The 17,366-nt window shown below is 44.9% G+C and overlaps 1 protein-coding gene across 1 annotated transcript in view; it reads right to left on the bottom strand.

Moving 5' to 3' along the window:
- LOC120902263 (MOXD1 homolog 2-like) overlaps positions 1-17,366 on the bottom strand; it is an 80,395-nt gene that overhangs the window by 16,534 nt on the left and 46,495 nt on the right. Inside the window, exons 4-8 of the mRNA XM_040310854.1 lie at positions 14,291-14,563; positions 7,008-7,187; positions 1,259-1,780; positions 1,015-1,177; positions 684-819 (exon numbers count right to left, since the gene is read on the bottom strand). Of these exons, the coding sequence (XP_040166788.1) occupies positions 684-819; positions 1,015-1,177; positions 1,259-1,780; positions 7,008-7,187; positions 14,291-14,563 (1,274 nt within the window). The remainder of the gene's footprint in view (positions 1-683; positions 820-1,014; positions 1,178-1,258; positions 1,781-7,007; positions 7,188-14,290; positions 14,564-17,366) is intronic.

The following is a 17,366-nucleotide window of genomic DNA, read 5'->3' as shown; positions in this document are numbered from 1 at the left end:
TTTTGTAGAATAACCGATAGCAGAATACAAAGTTCTGCGTTTGAAGAGCTCATCCTCTCTATGGTAAGACCTCACGAAGTAATTCTGGGATCGCAAAAACAAAAATTTTGGTTAGGCATATCAAGATATTTCACATGTACATGACTTTTGGAAAACAGTTAGGCATAGAGTACACCGGGCTGTCTGGTAAGATCACCGATGGTGTATTTGTCTGAACCCAAATGGACCACATTTTGTTTATTACACTTAAAAATCATGTTCTTGACACCGATAAACAGCTATTCAATAGCATTTGTAATATCTATAGCTCGATGTGATTCGAATTCGATCAAGTTTAGCGTCGTCATGCAATCGAAATGTCAAATGCAACCCCACTGACACTGACATCAAACGGCAACGACCCAAAACCGTTACCAACCCATCGTAAGTAACAACTGCATCAGTAAATAAGAGCAATCAGAAAGAAACCATTAAAACACTGTACTCCATTGAGACGCTATGAAATGAACAAGCAGGCAGTAACTCCCACCGCTGGTCCTTTAAAGCTCGACTACCCACACAGCATCCGGCGAAGGCGGACTTAACGTCAGTCGCTCGTTTCTTGCTCGTCTTTTAACGATTCTACAACCCACACACATACACACAGAGAAGCGTCTTAACACGTCGGCACAGAGGATACTTACGAAGCGAGCTCCTCGATGCCCAGCGAGTGCAGCACGGTCGGCAGACTTGGCAGCGAATGGCACGATGTCAGCTCGCGCTGACGAGGGTAGTACAGTGTCAGGATGAGACAGATTTCCTCCCGGGTCGTCATGCCACCTGTAAGTCACCGTGGAAAGAAGCGTACATCATTTCAGCAAAGCTGCCCCGTCACAAGACAATGTCGGTCGGTTGGTGGCTGTCCAGTTTTGCGGTGCCACAAGCCAGCCCACAAGCAGACAACACAAAACGAACCGGGACAAACGCCGCCAACGCCAGCAAAGTGTGACAGCCACACCGGGTGGGTTCACTTACCGAGCGTGATGGATTTGCGGGACGAGCTGTCATAGATACATTCCGCAACGAGACTGTCACCTGGCAGTACCCGCGTCGGTACGGTTAGCCGCCGGTAGTCCTGGTAGCTTGGATCGATGTTTGTGTCACGCATGATCGGTGGCAGCTCGGCGTTTCCTCGCATCTGTTTGGAAAGCCAATTCAGATTGTGTGAATGTTCAAGAAATTGGGAGAGAGAGAAAAAAAAAACCAAGCTCACTCCTACCTGGCGCAGCGTGACCTGTCGTCCAATGAGATGCGTGCGGCTCATCACCGCAAAGATGTTGATGCCATCGCGCGGAAACGCGTGCTGCGTGCAGGCCCCAATGCAGTGGCCCTGCGAGACGACCTTCTCCTGCCGCGGGGGTATAATGTGGCGCCAGTTCGGATCCAACCCAACGGACAGTACGCCGGCATCGTGCTGGCGCAGCTTGCGCGTGTAGTACAGCTTCAGGCCCGAGTTGTCCACCATCTGTTGCTCCATCGCGATACTGTCGTCCCCGTCGTCCTGCTCGCCGTCCTCGCCGTGCTCGGTGCTGGCCGACACTGCCAGCGGGTCGCTGTCTTCCGCTGGCTGCGGATCGCGCGATTTAATGCCCATGTTGCGCTGCTGCTTGCTGAGATTCTTCCGATAGAACGGCGAAAAGTCGTACGTGTAGTCGGGATAGTTGTAGTGCGTCTCGAGCATGTAGTACGTGGCCTGGTGCGATTCGAGCGGGTAGCCCGCTTCCGGCGGGAAGGTGAAACCCTGCGCGAAGAGAGAAGGAGAAGGAGGGGAAATTAGAGGGTTGCATGGGGAGCAAATTTTGAAAGCGAGCTATCCACACATCCACCGCTTGTTGCAAGTGGCGTAATGACACACAGCGCTCCGTCAGTAACAAGGTTTGTCTGTGCCTTATTTTTAGAGCATCCAAGACGCATAAGCTGCTACATAAATCTTTACCCAGCCCTGGCTGGCTTGGCTGGTTGGTGCAAACGGCCACGGACGGGGTTTATAGCTGCTCAGGAGCGAGAGTTTTATGACAGTGGCGCGCATCATCCCACCGTTTTCACTATTCCTAGTGCCAATTCCAGACCTATAAACTCGGCGCGGAACAATGGCTCGGTAATAACGCCTCGGTAAGCGTGCACCGTGCATGACGCGGTTCTTACGTCGTCATCGTCGTAAAAGTCACACGCCGTACAGCTCGATTTGCTGCCACTGTTTTCTTGTAGAATGCCACTCCCTCCTAGATGCGAATCCGATGCGAGACACTAGCTCCACACCGACCTGTCCCTGGGTTCGTGCACACCGCCTGCACATATCATAAATGGACCTTTTGCGCGACGACCCATAACCACTATTCGTAGTGTGTAGTGCGCGAATAATGCGATAAATTACACCTCTTTTACAGAAAATCCAACCCCCAGCTACTGCTGCTGAACGTGACGAAGCGAAGTCTTCGCACCTAGACAGCTCACCTGCTGCAAATGTGGGTGCTCGGCTCTAAGCTTGACTCGCTTTTTTCCCTCTCTTCTCTGCGGTACGAAGAACCTGACGACGGAAAATCAGTTCACGCCCGCTCGCGATGACACAGCAAAGCACGGCGAGCGCGTCCCGTCCGAACGCGAAATTCATTACATTCCATCACATTCAAATTGAATTGGCAATTGGCAAATTTATTCTATCGTGTAATTTAATTTATTCGCTTCTTGTTCGCAGTTCTCGGTTCGGTGTCCTCCCCGTTCCTGCCCCTCCCAATCGACGCCTTTCGTTGTGCCAGTAGGAAGCACCAGGCGACACCAGCAGCGAGTAAAGAAAGAGTGGAGCACCTAACGGCGCAAAAGCTTAAACTTGCCTGGATGTGGCAGGTCGGAACGCTTTTGCGTGTGTTTGTGTGCTTTGGCTGAAGTTTTGTTCTACTTTTTGTGTAGTCTTCCAGTGAGGCTCACACTTTTTTTTTTGCTCAATGTCTTTGCTTTCAATGCCTTCCCTTTTCTTTGGCAATAAGCGGCACAAATTCAATCAGCCATTTGTCGATTTGTTTTCTCGCCCTTTTGTTCCCTGTTCCGCGCGTTTCTGGTGTTGGCTTTGGCTAAAGATGGGTGGTTGATGGCGGGGGATTTTTTTCCTCTCCGAAGCAGTTATGCTCATTTTGATTTGTTCTGTGTTCTGTTCTGCGGTACTGTTTGCTTTCAATCAGTAGATTTATTCGGCATTTATTAAAGCTTGCGACGCTGAGGCTGGTGACGTTTGTTTGGGAGAGAATACTTTAAGTAAAATAAGTATCTTGTCGGTTAGCCTTCCTTTTGAATGGAAAAATAGTAAATTAATCTATACCTAAGTACACAGCATGAAATGTTATTGATCATGAACAATTGATGTTCAAAATAATAAACTAACACGCGAAACATTACTGAGAGTACATGGATGTTTTGAGAAAATTATTCAAACATTAACTGGAATCTTCAAATCCAACAGTTGTGACCGTTTAAAATTGGCTTTAACTCATCTATTTTTGTCTCTCAGGCACTCTATAAGGCATCAATTTTTGACTCTAGGACTATTGTTTTGTTTATAAAATTTAACCTTATGTCTAAAACTGTGTGTTCAGAAATAATGGAATTTAGTTTAAGTAGTTAATGGGGCCGGTCTGGTGGTACAGTCATCAACTCGTACGACTTTAACAACACGCCCGTCTTGGTTTCAAGCCCCAAATAGACCGTGCCCCCATACGTAGGACTGACTATCCTGCTATGGTAACAATAAGTCACTGAAAGCCAAGCTCACTTCACTAGTGGGTACAGGCAGGTCTTGGCCGACAGCGGTTGTTATGCCAAACAAGAAGTCAATAATTAATTTAGACAATCTTAAATACAATATTTGTTATGCCTATGTTGGAAGTTGTAATGTAGTTTAAAAAAAGTGTATGACAAATCAGATAAATATGTTAAATTTCATTAGTTTGTTGTTTATTTCAACAATAAAAACAATCAAACTACACGACTGTTTCACCTAAAATTTAAATACAAAATTAAGTTAATGCGTATGATAATTACAAACATCTCATCTCCAATACTCTCTTCTAGTGATGGGTAAAGTTGGCAAAAAACTGGAGTCGACTTCGATACGAATCTGATAAATTCGGAATCGGCTCCGGAAGCTAGGTCCACGGTGCAATATCCGGAGTCGTTTGGAATCGTCCGGAGTAGCCCGGAGTCGGAGTCGTCTGGAGTCGTCCGGAGTCGTCCAGAGTCGTACGGAGTCGTCCGCAGTCGTTCAGAGTCATCCGGAGATGTCTGGAGCTTTCCAGAATTGGCTGCAGACGGAGTCATCCGGAGTCATCTGGAGTCGGCCGAGGTCGGTTTGTATAGTAAGTGCACGCACAAAATGAAAGACAAAAAACACAACGAAAGGACATGTCTGATCACAAGCACATTAAACCACACGACTTCTGTTGGCTCCGACCAACTCCGATTCCGAACGACTCCGAACGACTTCGAACGACTCGGAACGAATACGAACGACTCCAGACGACTCCGGACGACTCCGACTCCGGGCGACTCTGGACGACTTCAAACGACTCCGCACGACTCCGGGGGACTCCGGACGAATCCAACTCCGGGCGGATCTAGTGGTTCCATTTTGCCAGAGATGGAATCGAACTAACAATAGTCGGAGTCCGATCGGAGTCGTGGGTGCGCTCCATACAGCACATCACTACTCTCTTCCAAACATAAGTCCTCCTTAAGCGCCTAAAAGTATGCTATGATTCAACTCAGCTCAATTACTGAACGAATTGTGCGTCTCCATTAATGATTTTCTGGCAAACAATTTCAGTAGCTTCTAAAAAATGTCTTGAATTTCCATATCCATGGAATAAATTATAAATCTAATCAAAAATATTCAAAGCTTTTTATAGTGATAAAACACAGCATTTAAGCATTATTTTGGGGGAAAAAACATCAACTTTCAGCAATCATATCTGATGACCAAATGTTCCTGAACTTTTCACCATTGGAGCTAGTTCATTACAAAACCACATACCGGGTTATTTTGTTAATTTGTGATGCTCAGAACATGGGAGTGCATGTTGTCATTTACCCGCGAAATAGAATAATATTTTGTTTTCTTTATGCTAATAAGTGTTGCGCCTTTTACATGAAACAAAAACATGACACTAACACAAATGCATTTCCGCTTACAACCCGGCTTTGCAACCCGATTGCAGTACGCGGGAACTCATTTCCAACTGCAACATGTTCATGTGAACGGTGGTGTGCATTTTTTTCCCTCACCCACGCCGCACACAGCAAGCTCCCATCAATGCCAGCTGCGTTGGGCAGTTGAATTGCTGTACCTCGCAGTACTAAAAAAAAACAGCGACAAGCAAACATACCACCACAGCTGGGGGAAAAAGACAACAAACAAATGAAGAGGAAAAATGTTGACACAGTGCAAAATGTAATATGTTTCTCGGTAATGGTTTTTAGCATAAACATAACACATTTTACATCCACACAACGAGCTCGACTGGTTGCTGGTAAACTATTACATTCAGTGCTAGCTAACTCATCCCCCCTACGTGTATTGTTTGCGCGTTGTTAAACCATTTTTCGGTAAAATTTTGCTGGCTGACCCGGAATGCCAGCTTATCTGACAACAACGGGCGCAAGCCTTTTGTTGCTGGGGGTTGGTGCTGGGATGGTTTTTGTTTGGCAGTTTCATTAACAATCCTTGTTACACGCCATTGTCATCCACCTGCTATGCTGCGTTTTCCACCATCCTCCCATCCTCACACAGCGGCATCCTCTATTTGTTTATTTTCTATTTCCCTCCGTAGCACAACAAGAACAGAACACATTTGGCACGTTTGAATAAAAAGAAAGCACACTAAAACATCACACACACAACTAACTTGCATGTCTTTGGCGCCTTTGGGAGGGGGCGCCATCGCTTTGTGACCTAATTTTAACCCCCCAGTCCCGCTGGCAGCAATATATTAGCAACCGGGAGCACGTTTCAGCGCACGATCCGTGAAAGAATCGTGCACACCATGGCGCGCCAAAAAGCAATCGCGCACATCGCAGCTTCAAAGCCGGGAAGAGCACGGCGGTCGGACGCACGGCCGGGGGAAACGGGAGGCGTAAAATCACTGATCCAGCAGTGCGTAAATGTTCGCTTTCATGTTTTGCTGCATCAGTTGCTGGCGGGTTTGAGCGTTTCCTTCTGTTTTTTTGGTATATCTCGCCGTTTACCTTTGCGTGCTGCTTTCATCCGTGACACCAGGACACAACTAAACGCACACGCACACACACCAACGGTGGAAAAAAATCATTCTAAACTGGGTTGCCTTTTTATGTTTCATTTTCGCTGCTGGGAGTGAAATGAAAGAACATTTCTCTGTACTGAGAAGGTGCTTTTTTCTGTGCGCCCTTTTTTTCCTCTCTTCAAGCTTCAAACCGTCGTTTCGAATGTTAACACCCATGGGAGCAAAAAAAAACACACACTCGCACAGAAAAAGCCAGTGCTAAGGTCCTGTGCTAGTTGCTGTAAAATAGCGTACAAAATAGCTTTTCAGCAAACGATCCCCGGACAAATGAAAATGCGGGCAAAGCCATGCCAACATCGACGGAAGAAAGCCGTAACCGTTAGTTAATTAGCGGGCGGAAAATGAGAATGACTTTTGTCACCTACACAAACACGCTCCGGGAACGGGCTTCTTTCTTTCTTCATTTCTTACTACGGTTAATGTACATTTTCATTTCCGCTTCGTGTTTTTTTTGCGTTTTGTTCTTTTCCTGCTCCGACAGCGAACTGTTATGCAGACTTTCTCGGTTGGAAATGCTCAGTGGAAGCAAATCAGAAGCAAAAAATCAGTGGTGGTTTAATAAAAGCCTCTGAACAACCAGTCGGCTCTGTTGTTGCGAAGCCAGACCAGGGACTTCTTGAAAGGCACCCAGCTTTCTTTCCCCCTCCCCTGCCTGTTACTTACGTCAGATCCGCGGGCCCAATTAGCTACGACGGTGTTGCAGTGCATCGGTTGCAGCCGGAAGCAGGGCTGGCCTCGCTCGCGGGACAGTTGCTCCAGGTCCGGCGACAGCCCCTGGCACTCGTACAGGATGAGGTGGTTCAGGTAGAGGACGCTGGTACTGGAATCGAACACTGGTTCATACTGGAAGCAAAAAAGGGGAAAAAATGATAGATCAAACCCGCGGTCCAAAACAAAGCAATCAAAGCGAAAACGGTAATTGGTTTATGTAATGGAATTGCATTTGTGGAAATGCAAACAATTAAGGTTATTTTACTGCAGAAATCAAAGTAAACTTTTTAACATTTAAGATTAAAATTTTCAAGCTAAAAGTCTTTGAGTTCAAATTGTGATTTGTCTTTGAGATTATTAACGAACAATATTTATACTTCAATTAAAGTTATTGGGGGCCTTCACAATTCTAGTCAGTTTTTTGCATGGAGTTTGACAGTTGGAGGCTGAAATTATGTAAACACTTAATACAGCAGTAAACACTTAATCTAGCTTGCCTAAAAGCTAGAATTAGATTCGAGTACCTGCTCGAAAACACGGTGTTGTTTACATTCATCCCAAGGTGCATTAAAGAGATCAGGTGGTGGAATCTGGAATCAAAGTGTATGTAGTCCAGGTGGTCTCATAGCATTTTTTATAACCAATTTTGAACATCACTTTTTGGCAGAACGGGTGAAAACTTTTGCTCAAACAAGCTTTCTGGAGGCTTGACGAATACTCAAAACACTCTTAAAATCTTCTTTCAGAAGCAGCAGCGATAAAAATCAGCCTTCTAAATTCACACACCTTGGGATAAGCCCACCTGTATATTAAACTCATTTAGATAGCTGCTCAAAAATAGCTATACAATGCAAACAGCTCAAAGGCTGAAATTTCAGCCTACGAATTTCAAACGGAAAGGGCCCCATTGTTAGTTTTTTTTTCATACAGAGTCTTAAAAAATCTACAACGCTTTAGCTAAAGATTGTATAAACTTATCTTTAATCGACATTTTCAATCGATACAATTTTTGATCATTACGCATAACTTAAAACATGCGTTTTCTCCGATGTTCCGGTATAAATGAGATTTATATAGAATTATTGATGGATTTATTTTGTCTTGGTTCAAGTCTATCATTATATTTTTCATTTTAAAAACATTTTGCTTTCTTTTTTGTTCTTGATATTAACCTACCTAAGAATCAATTCTTGATCAAGATAGCAGAACATGCCGCGCCATAAGATCATTCGACAACATCATTCGCCTACATGTTCGACACATGTCAACCGTAAGAACAGATTTTTTTATTTTATTTTTTTGAAAAATTGTATTCTCTTCCTTTGGTAATATTGTTTGTAATTTTGATTCTCAAATATTTAAGGAACTAATTCAGTTGCAACTTGATGTGTTTGTTTAAACAAGGATTTTTTTCAACAATATGTGAAAGATCAAGTTAAAAAATCACCAATTAAATTGATTTTTGACAATAATCATTTAATTTCTTGTTAAGGTTCCAGCTTTCACACAAAATTTTATTGTTCTTAAATCGAGAGACGAAAGTCTTCTAAAAAAATGCAGAAAATTTATAAAAAGGCTCTTGCTACCTGCTAACTTGCTGGAAAGGTGTAAGCTACACTGTTCAATTTAATAACACAATTGTCTTCTTCCATTGTAAAACTCGGATTCTTTACAGTTTGTTGTTGCAGTATTTACAAAACCAATTGGCTGCATAATCTTCTTCTTCTTCTTCTTTGGCTCAACAACCGTTGTCGGTCAAGGCCTGCCTGTACCACTTGTGGGCTTGGCTTTCAGTGACTAATTGATTTCCCCCCATAGCAGGATAGTCAGTCCTACGTATGGCGGCACGGTCTATTTGGGGATTGAACCCATGACCGGCATGTTGTTAAGTCGTACGAGTTGACGACTGTACTACGAGACCGGTTCAAGCTGCATAATAAACAATATTAATTAAATTTTATTTACATTTACATCAGGGGCGGTCCTATGGTACTGTCGTCAACTCGAACGACTCAATAACAACATGCCCGTCATGGGTCCAAGCCTAGAATGGACCGTCCCCCCGTAGCAAGGATAGACTATCCGGCTGCGTGGTAATGAATTAAGTCTCGAAAGCCTGTATAGGCCGGCATGTACGCGTAGGACGATACGCCAAATAGAAGAAGTTTTACATCTTGTTGCATAGAAATATGTTTGAATCCGTTTTGGTTTTGCAAAATTTTGCCAAACAACAGAATCTGTGCCGAATCTGACCATCTGAGTTGTGCTATCGAAGATGATAAACCCTGGTAATATCGCGCTATGAGATTAAAACTAATTATAAGCTCAAACCCGCTAAGCACCCTTTCTATTCCGTATTCACAAGGAAACATCTCACACTAACTTGCTACATTTGCCTCATTCATACACACAAATGAAACATTAATGTACCCATTTTACACTGAGCCCAATCTCAATTGATAGAACTTGCATCAAACCGAAGCACAAAAACGAAACAGTCTTATAATCATTACTGCTTTTAATCTACTTCGGCTAGACGGATAGACAGATCATTCCTCCCACTCCGCTCTTCTAGAATCCGTTTTCGACTCCATACAGCCCAAAGAGGCGTGCAACCGTCAACTATCAGTACGTCAATCGAGCGAAAGCCAGCCCCGGAGAAGGAGTGTGTGTGTGTGTGTGTGCAAGTATTATCAAACTCTAGCAGCAACTTGATAAATGGAGATAAGCTACCGGTAGATGCGAGAATTACGCCTTTTGCCGTTCGACAAAAAACCACCCCCCTTCACCAGAATGAAGTTATCCGTGCGCATCACCACCGAGGCCCGAGTGCGTCGAGCAACCGGGCCGGATAATGGTGTCACCTCATTTGCATAAAGTAGAGAAAGAAGACGTTCATGCGTGTGCCAGTTGGAGAGAAAAGGGTAGGAGGGGAGGGAAAAAAGATGGCAAACGAACTGACGGCAAATGGCTTAACACAGATCATTGCCGGCCACAGCGTGCTGTAGAGCGAACGCAAGGCATCAACTTCCGTCCAATCTTTGCGAGCGGGCGGGCAGCACGGCCGGAAGAAAATCTCAAACAGGCGCGATTGAGTGAATGATCTGAATACGGAGCCGGGTAGCGCAGCGGGCATTGGAATGTGGCGTCAAACCACCTCAAACTTGCCATTCCTTCGCCGCTTTCCTTTCGCCTGTGTGCGGCTGCGATTGAGATTGATGAATATTCTCGTCGCATACAGCACCAGCGACCGAGTTGCAGCGAGTGTCGGAAGCCGTCGGAAAAGAGCTTGTCAAAGCACAAATGCCAACACATACACACACACACACATAGAAATACAAAGACAGGCAATGGCATCTCTCAACACTGGGGTGACATTTTGCGAAGAGTGATTTGATCGATCAACTATCGATTCCAGTGAATACCTTCAGCATGGTTGGGTCCTCGCCTTCTTCACGCTGCTGCCAACTGATTGTGCTGATGAAGAGTTGTTTAACAGGGCGAAATAAACACTGCTGTTTGTGTTCGTGCTCGTTACGGGGGAGAAAAGTAAAGAGTGCCTGCCAACAGAAAAAGGACGCCTCAGCTTCTCAAGACGGTTGCACACAAAAATATATATAAATGGATACATCACCCTTTCGCATCGAGATTGTGCGTTCATCGTGCACACAAAAATCCCTTCCAAAAGCCAACATTCTATTACGCAAGGATTAAGCAAACGAACAGCGATTTTTAATGTCCACACGTTTTGCGCTTAATTTCTAATTAACGTTCGCAGGGGAAGCTACAACAGGAAAGAACGGCCTCAAAAAAGGGGGAAAGTTGACAATCGAGCAGATCAAATTACGAAATCCCACTGTCCTGTCGTCCCTATTTTGCATCTTCCCTATTGCTCGACAACTTGAACTCATTCTTTCGTTGCCTCGGAGGAAAAAAACCAAACTTTGGCACACATTTACAGCACGCGGTGCCGCCCTCTTCCTTTTCAAACCCGTGCTCACTTGCGGCTCCCTCGAGTGGTTTCAAATAATTCATTTTGTACACCGCGGGTTCGTGGCATTAATTCCCACCGGGGACGTCGCTTCCTGCTGCGCTATCTGAAAGGAATGAGAGCGCGATACGACCGTACTTGGTGGATGCAGATTCCTTCGAAAGGGGATTTGCTTTCGTATTGCGTGCATGCCCAGATCGTCTTACAGTGCGCGAGCTACTGCCATGATCCTGGCACGTATCTCGTCCCGGACCCGCCCCGCTTTCAATCAAACCCAACCGCTACCAACACAATGGCTTTCGCTTTTCACCAGATTTATTTTTATTATTTTTCAAGACTTTCAAGAAAGGGGAATTCTCGAACAACCTCTTGCGACGTTTAATTCGTCGTTGATTTTTGGAAAGATTATTACAACGCTCCCCCGGACGACCAAATATTTGCCCAGACGAAACAATAAAGGCTCTAGTTGGGTGCGTTTATTCCTCTTTTCCAATGATACACCATTCCTTGCGCGGAGGAATCCCGAGGGAACGATTCCTTTCCAATAGGGTGATCCTGTTTGTACGCGCACAAAGAAGCTTCAGGGTACGAAGGTTGCTGTTGTTCAAAAAAATATTTACTTTCACCAACAAACCGTCATTCGGTGAGGTGAGTTTTACGAAAATATTTCTCCACGTTTTAGTTCCACGTTTCACGCAGCAAAATTGCGCTTGGAGCCTGCCGTCGCTGGAAGCAAGTGTCACTGTGATGCGATTAAAATTAGGGTTCTGGTGTGTGCTAGGTCTTCTACCAGCGCTGGCGCGCGATGGAAAAGGGATAAAGAATTTGCTACCCCGACACCCCAAACGAGGGCGAGACGTATTGGTTCCGGTTGGGAGTTGTAATGAAAGTTTGCACTTTCCGGCTGCATAAACGTCATCCGCCTCCGGTGTAGCCTTTCCATCCTTGGCGTGGCTTTGTATTGGAATAGACAGAGCAAAACATAAAAAAGAAAGAAGAGCTAGCACAGGATATTAACGATTCGGCTTGACGAGAATCTCCTTGGAATAAACTGCCTCAGGAATGGGTTTTGATCCACTGGAGCGATGTATTCTGAGGCAAGGATAACTCCTCCGTCTCCAAAAAAGAAAACACTTTCAAAATTCCTTTTTGTTTCAGTTTTACCCCCACTCCCGCCCAAAGTCCCAAATCAACAGACATCATGTCAGCAGAACGATCCCGAACGACTCGACAGTCTATCACGGTCGCAAATCGCAAATGCTGCTTGCCCCCCCAGAGTTACGGGGGAAATATTTTCCAATCAATTTCCCACCCACCGCCAACCCAACCTCCTACTGGTGCTACATTGCCTTGGAGTTGTCCTTACACCCCGTTGTACACACTTCAAAACATCCGGATGCATATGTTGCTTCACCACACTTCACCTCATCTCACCCGAACTCGGGCGTTGGATTTGTGAAGGAAACGAACTTCAAGCACACACGTTCCACAGTTTCGTTTTCGTGTTCCCCAAAAAAACGTCACCCGCACCCGAAAACGTAAACGTGAGGAAATGATTTTTTTTACAACTTTCTTATCTTGCAAACCTGCCCTGCCGCCCTGCCCTACTGGATTTCAACTTCCAACTGGAAGTATTCTGCTGACGAAACCATTTCTCATGCCCGCAGCCTCACGAACGACGATGCCGTCGTCGTCTGGACAGGAAGGAGTCGTCCGCGGCACAAAGACACATAAAAAATGTCCAACACTTTCAGTTTGAATCGTTTGACGGTTTTTACTTCTTCTTCTCGGGACGGAGGGAAAGAAAAAGAAACCCAGCAAACGGAATGAAAGATTTCTCCATCGAAGTCTCGAACCCGGGGAAATGTGTTACGAGTGTTCCACGCTTCCACGTCATCAATATATCACCATAATGATAACGGAAATTGGAAGTGTACACCCATCACGTGTCGGTGGTGCCGGGCACACAGTTCCAATTTATACACATTATAAATAAATTTTCCATTCCTTTTTTTGGCAAGCGGCAGCTTTTATCGCCGCGGAAGGTTGGCTCGCAAAAAGCAACAAAACGATGGAAGGTAGAGACGGTGGGAACATATTACACCACTTGAAATCACTTTATAGTAGTAATCATCGTGGTTGGAAGGGTTGCTCCTAACACAAACGCTGTATTCCAGCAGAAGGTGGTAAAATAATCCGAAAGAAATTCTTCCCCAAATGGATGGGTACGCTCCCGGCAGCGCGGGAAATGTGTAATATTTATCACGCCACAGAGAAAAGAACGGCAATAGGAGCTGAACCCGTCCTGAATGGAGCAGGAATGCTGAATGCACACATCCTTACACCGTCGCTCAGATCGATGAAGATGTATTAGCATCCATTCCGGCGCGGTAAACCACGATGATCTGACGATAATTCCAGGCATGCACACACTCTGCAACTCGTTCCGATCCAGACCAAAACCAAGGGGTTTAGGGCAAAAAAAAAAATTGAAACCATTTTCAATGTGTTTCCGCCACGCTTTCACGCCTCCTCAACGGGTTAGAGGTTCTTTAAAAATCTTCCACCATTAATATTATTTCGTGCCGGTTTTCTATGGCGTGCCAAAGCGGCCGGGGTTTCCCTCTCCTCACATTTGATGGAATTTCCTTTCAGCCGAGGCGAGAGAATGCTTATTGATGCTGCCATTCCGTGCCAGCAGCGTGCGCTCGCTCTCTGCTCGGGCTTCGAGAACGTCAAAAAGAATAGCCCGAAATCCCGATTTTGTTGCACCGGCAAACGCTCCTCGCTGTTCCCACCGCCTACCGGGAACGTCCGCGGTTGACCGACGCGCTAAATTGAATGAAATTCGGTTCCGGAAATTGAACGTGGGTGCCTTTTCTCCCGCACACACACTCTTACTGGCACCGGAAATAGTTGACCATTTTTCGCTCCAGTTGACAGTGGCGGTGACGCTGGGTGCCATTTGTTTTGTTGCCTGGAGCGAGTCCAGCTGCTGCTGCAGCTGGTGTTAATGCTCTGGTGGCAAGTGTGGCTTTTCCTATTATTTTTTGTTGTTGCTGCTTTGTACTTTCAACCAAAACCACCAAAGATGGGTGGAAAATTGCTTTCAGAAATTCTAAACCAACGCCACATTCTATTGATGGTATGGAGTTTTTCGCTCCCAACGATTGAGTACAAAAATGCATCGAAGCTACTATATACTAAACACTGCTTTACTTTTCCCTCTCCCCTCTCTACTTACCCGCACGAGGTGATGCTTTTGGGCAAAGTCGTCCAGCTTGAAGATTTTGCACCAGTACAGACTTTCGTCGCTATCCGGCAGCTCGACGTCTTCGTTGCGCAGCTCGAGTATGCTGACGCTCGGTGCGTTCGACAGCTCGTCCTGGGCCGAGCGCTGCGTCAGGAAGATCGAGCGCGACCCCTTGAAGGCCACGAGCGGCTGGGGCAGGGGAGCGTTCGGGCCCGAGCGGGGCTTTTCCTTCGAGTACAGGAAGAGGACGCGCATCGTGTCGTTCTGAAAAGAAGTAACATCATAATAAACAATTATTTTAATCAATGATTGCAGTGAAAATTTCATGAGATATTATTAATATTTTCGATAGATTGTTTTCAGTTATCTTCGCATTTGAATAAAAGAAAGCATTCGATAAATAAAAAATGGAAATTGAATCGCGTATGATTCGTTCATCCTTTATCCATCAATCCATTGGAGAATTCAATAAGAACAATGTTAGAATCTTAAACAGCTAACCAGAGATTTGATTAGAAGAAAATGTCGCAAAAATCATGAAATCTGTCAAGGATAAAAATGACAACATTCTATAAAAAATAAGCCAAAAACAAACTTATGTTTTAGTAAATTACTCGCTTAAAGTGTTTGAATAACACAAAAAATAAACAAAAATCGCACATCTGAGATCACGGGAGAGATCTCTGTTGGAATTTGGGCTTACAATTGATTATCCGAATATGAATTCAAAAGAGAATACACTCATGAATTATAAGCTACAGCATATAGATTGAACTATTAGACTAATTTGGACTGCATGAAATGAACTGCTCGAACTACACGAATGAACTTTGTAATTGTTTATGTAATGAACTATGGGACAAACGAACAAACAGTGGCAAACAGACCTACGATTAAGGTGCACGATTCTCATTAAATTTATACGAACTTATATTTAAAGACACCTTACTACTTATTTCTCATATTTCTTCAATACACACCACAAACATTCAACGATCATACATTATAACTGATTCGAAATCTAACATGCTTCTTTTTATCCTTTCACGTTCCCATGGAACATCGCTTAGAGTGCAATAATTGCAGTGACTGTGTTGTCGATTGCACTCATTGAGGGGGAAAAAGCATTATGCTTGCCCATTCCCACCCGCAGGACAGCATTTAATTGCCGTTTCGATCATTGGATTGCCATTGGCAGGAGCAGCGGCAGGCTAATCGATTTAAATTGCACATCCTTCTCACATCTGACGTGAGATGGAAGAGTGGTTTGCAAAACTGTTTCCAATGAAAAACAGAAAAAAAACAGATCAGCCACATTCCGGGTCGGAAATATTGGGCAAACAATTTCGGTGCAATTGAGCTAGTAATGCTGATCCGGCTGCTTCACACACACACAAACACAGCCACACAGGCGAGCCACTCAAAAATAAAGAGGGGATTGGCATTTTCTGGGGTGGAAAATTCATCGGAAATCGCCAAAACCCAATTCCGAAGCGCAAATGCAACATTTTCAATACCCGGCCCTGACCAATTCCTAACCGAGCCTGAGTATGGTGGGGTAGGAGGCATGCAGCGCACCGAGAAGTGCAATATTTTCCACCCTCACAACCACTGTGCCAGTGTCTCTGGTGCGCATGGGAGTTGTGTTTGAAGGGCAGTTTTTATTCTGTTTTTCTATTTTACCCGGTGTTGGTGGTGGTGGTGGTAGCATTTCACAGCTCTGGGTGGGGGAATGGTGTAGCATTGATTTGAAATTGGTAAGCATTCAGGCGTAATAATACTCATCCCCGCCGCATACCACAATCGTCCCAGTGTCTACCGCCGGTTTTGCAGCTGCGCCTCAAAACTCACCGTACCGAATGGGGACGGCGAATGGATTTGTACTGCCTTCCCTATATGCGTTGCGCAATAATGGAATTACGAAGCATGAAATTTTATCTGTTTCGTTTCGTGGCACGCTTTATCAAATGGCACACACACACACACACACACACAGCGAGGAGAAAGAGTTTGGCGTGCATCAGCATTGGTTCTGCGATTGAAGGACGGGATGGAACCTCGATGAAAGGAGCAATTTTCGGGCCTGCTCAATTCTGGATTGGTTAAACCACTTGCTATGACAGAACACTTTAAAACCAAAAATACAATGCTATCGAGATGCTATCTATTTACTGCCTTCCCTATATGCGTTGCGCAATAATGGAATTACGAAGCATGAAATTTTATCTGTTTCGTTTCGTGGCACGCTTTATCAAATGGCACACACACACACACACACACAGCGAGGAGAAAGAGTTTGGCGTGCATCAGCATTGGTTCTGCGATTGAAGGACGGGATGGAACCTCGATGAAAGGAGCAATTTTCGGGCCTGCTCAATTCTGGATTGGTTAAACCACTTGCTATGACAGAACACTTTAAAACCAAAAATACAATGCTATCGAGATGCTATCTATTTCTCTCTATCGCTCTATTGAATCGGTGTTGAATAGCAAACAAATGGGAATACAGTTTCATGCGCAACCATGCGTCCACTTCGCTGGAGCTGTGCGCCTAAATGTAGGCTACAGTTGTAAATTAGTTCCAAATAAATAGCCTCATCCTTTTGCGCGGGGGCGCGTGTGTCAGAAAAGAGTTAAGCCCGTTACCATTTCAAGCACGGTAAAAGTTTAAAATGATCCATCATCCTTAAAAGCAGCGGCATGTCAGACACACCCAACAACAACACACTCACCAAACCCGCTCCAGCACTTCTTTCACCAATAGGATTTCTAGCTCAACAAACCACGGGGTGGGAATTGTTGCGAAAATGTTTGCATTACAATTGGAATAAATTAATGCGCGGGGAGAAAAATGTAATTAAATTTCAATTCCATATGTAAATCCTTTACATTGCACACGCACCGACCAAAAACCCCGTGCCGGGTAGCTGTAACGTGATCCGGCTCGAAGGACCAAAATTTTTGCGCCCCTTTCTCTCGCTTTCCGCACCCATTTTCATCATCTTGGCACACTCGAATTATAATTGGAGGTGGAGCTTTTGGGTTTGGGTGGGAGGTTTTTTAAGGG

This window comes from Anopheles arabiensis, chromosome 3 (assembly GCF_016920715.1).
Source record: "Anopheles arabiensis isolate DONGOLA chromosome 3, AaraD3, whole genome shotgun sequence".
In the NCBI taxonomy this organism is placed as follows: Eukaryota; Metazoa; Arthropoda; class Insecta; order Diptera; family Culicidae; genus Anopheles; species Anopheles arabiensis.
Note: the sequence above shows the minus strand (reverse complement) of the source record. Positions and strands in the feature narration are given on the sequence as shown.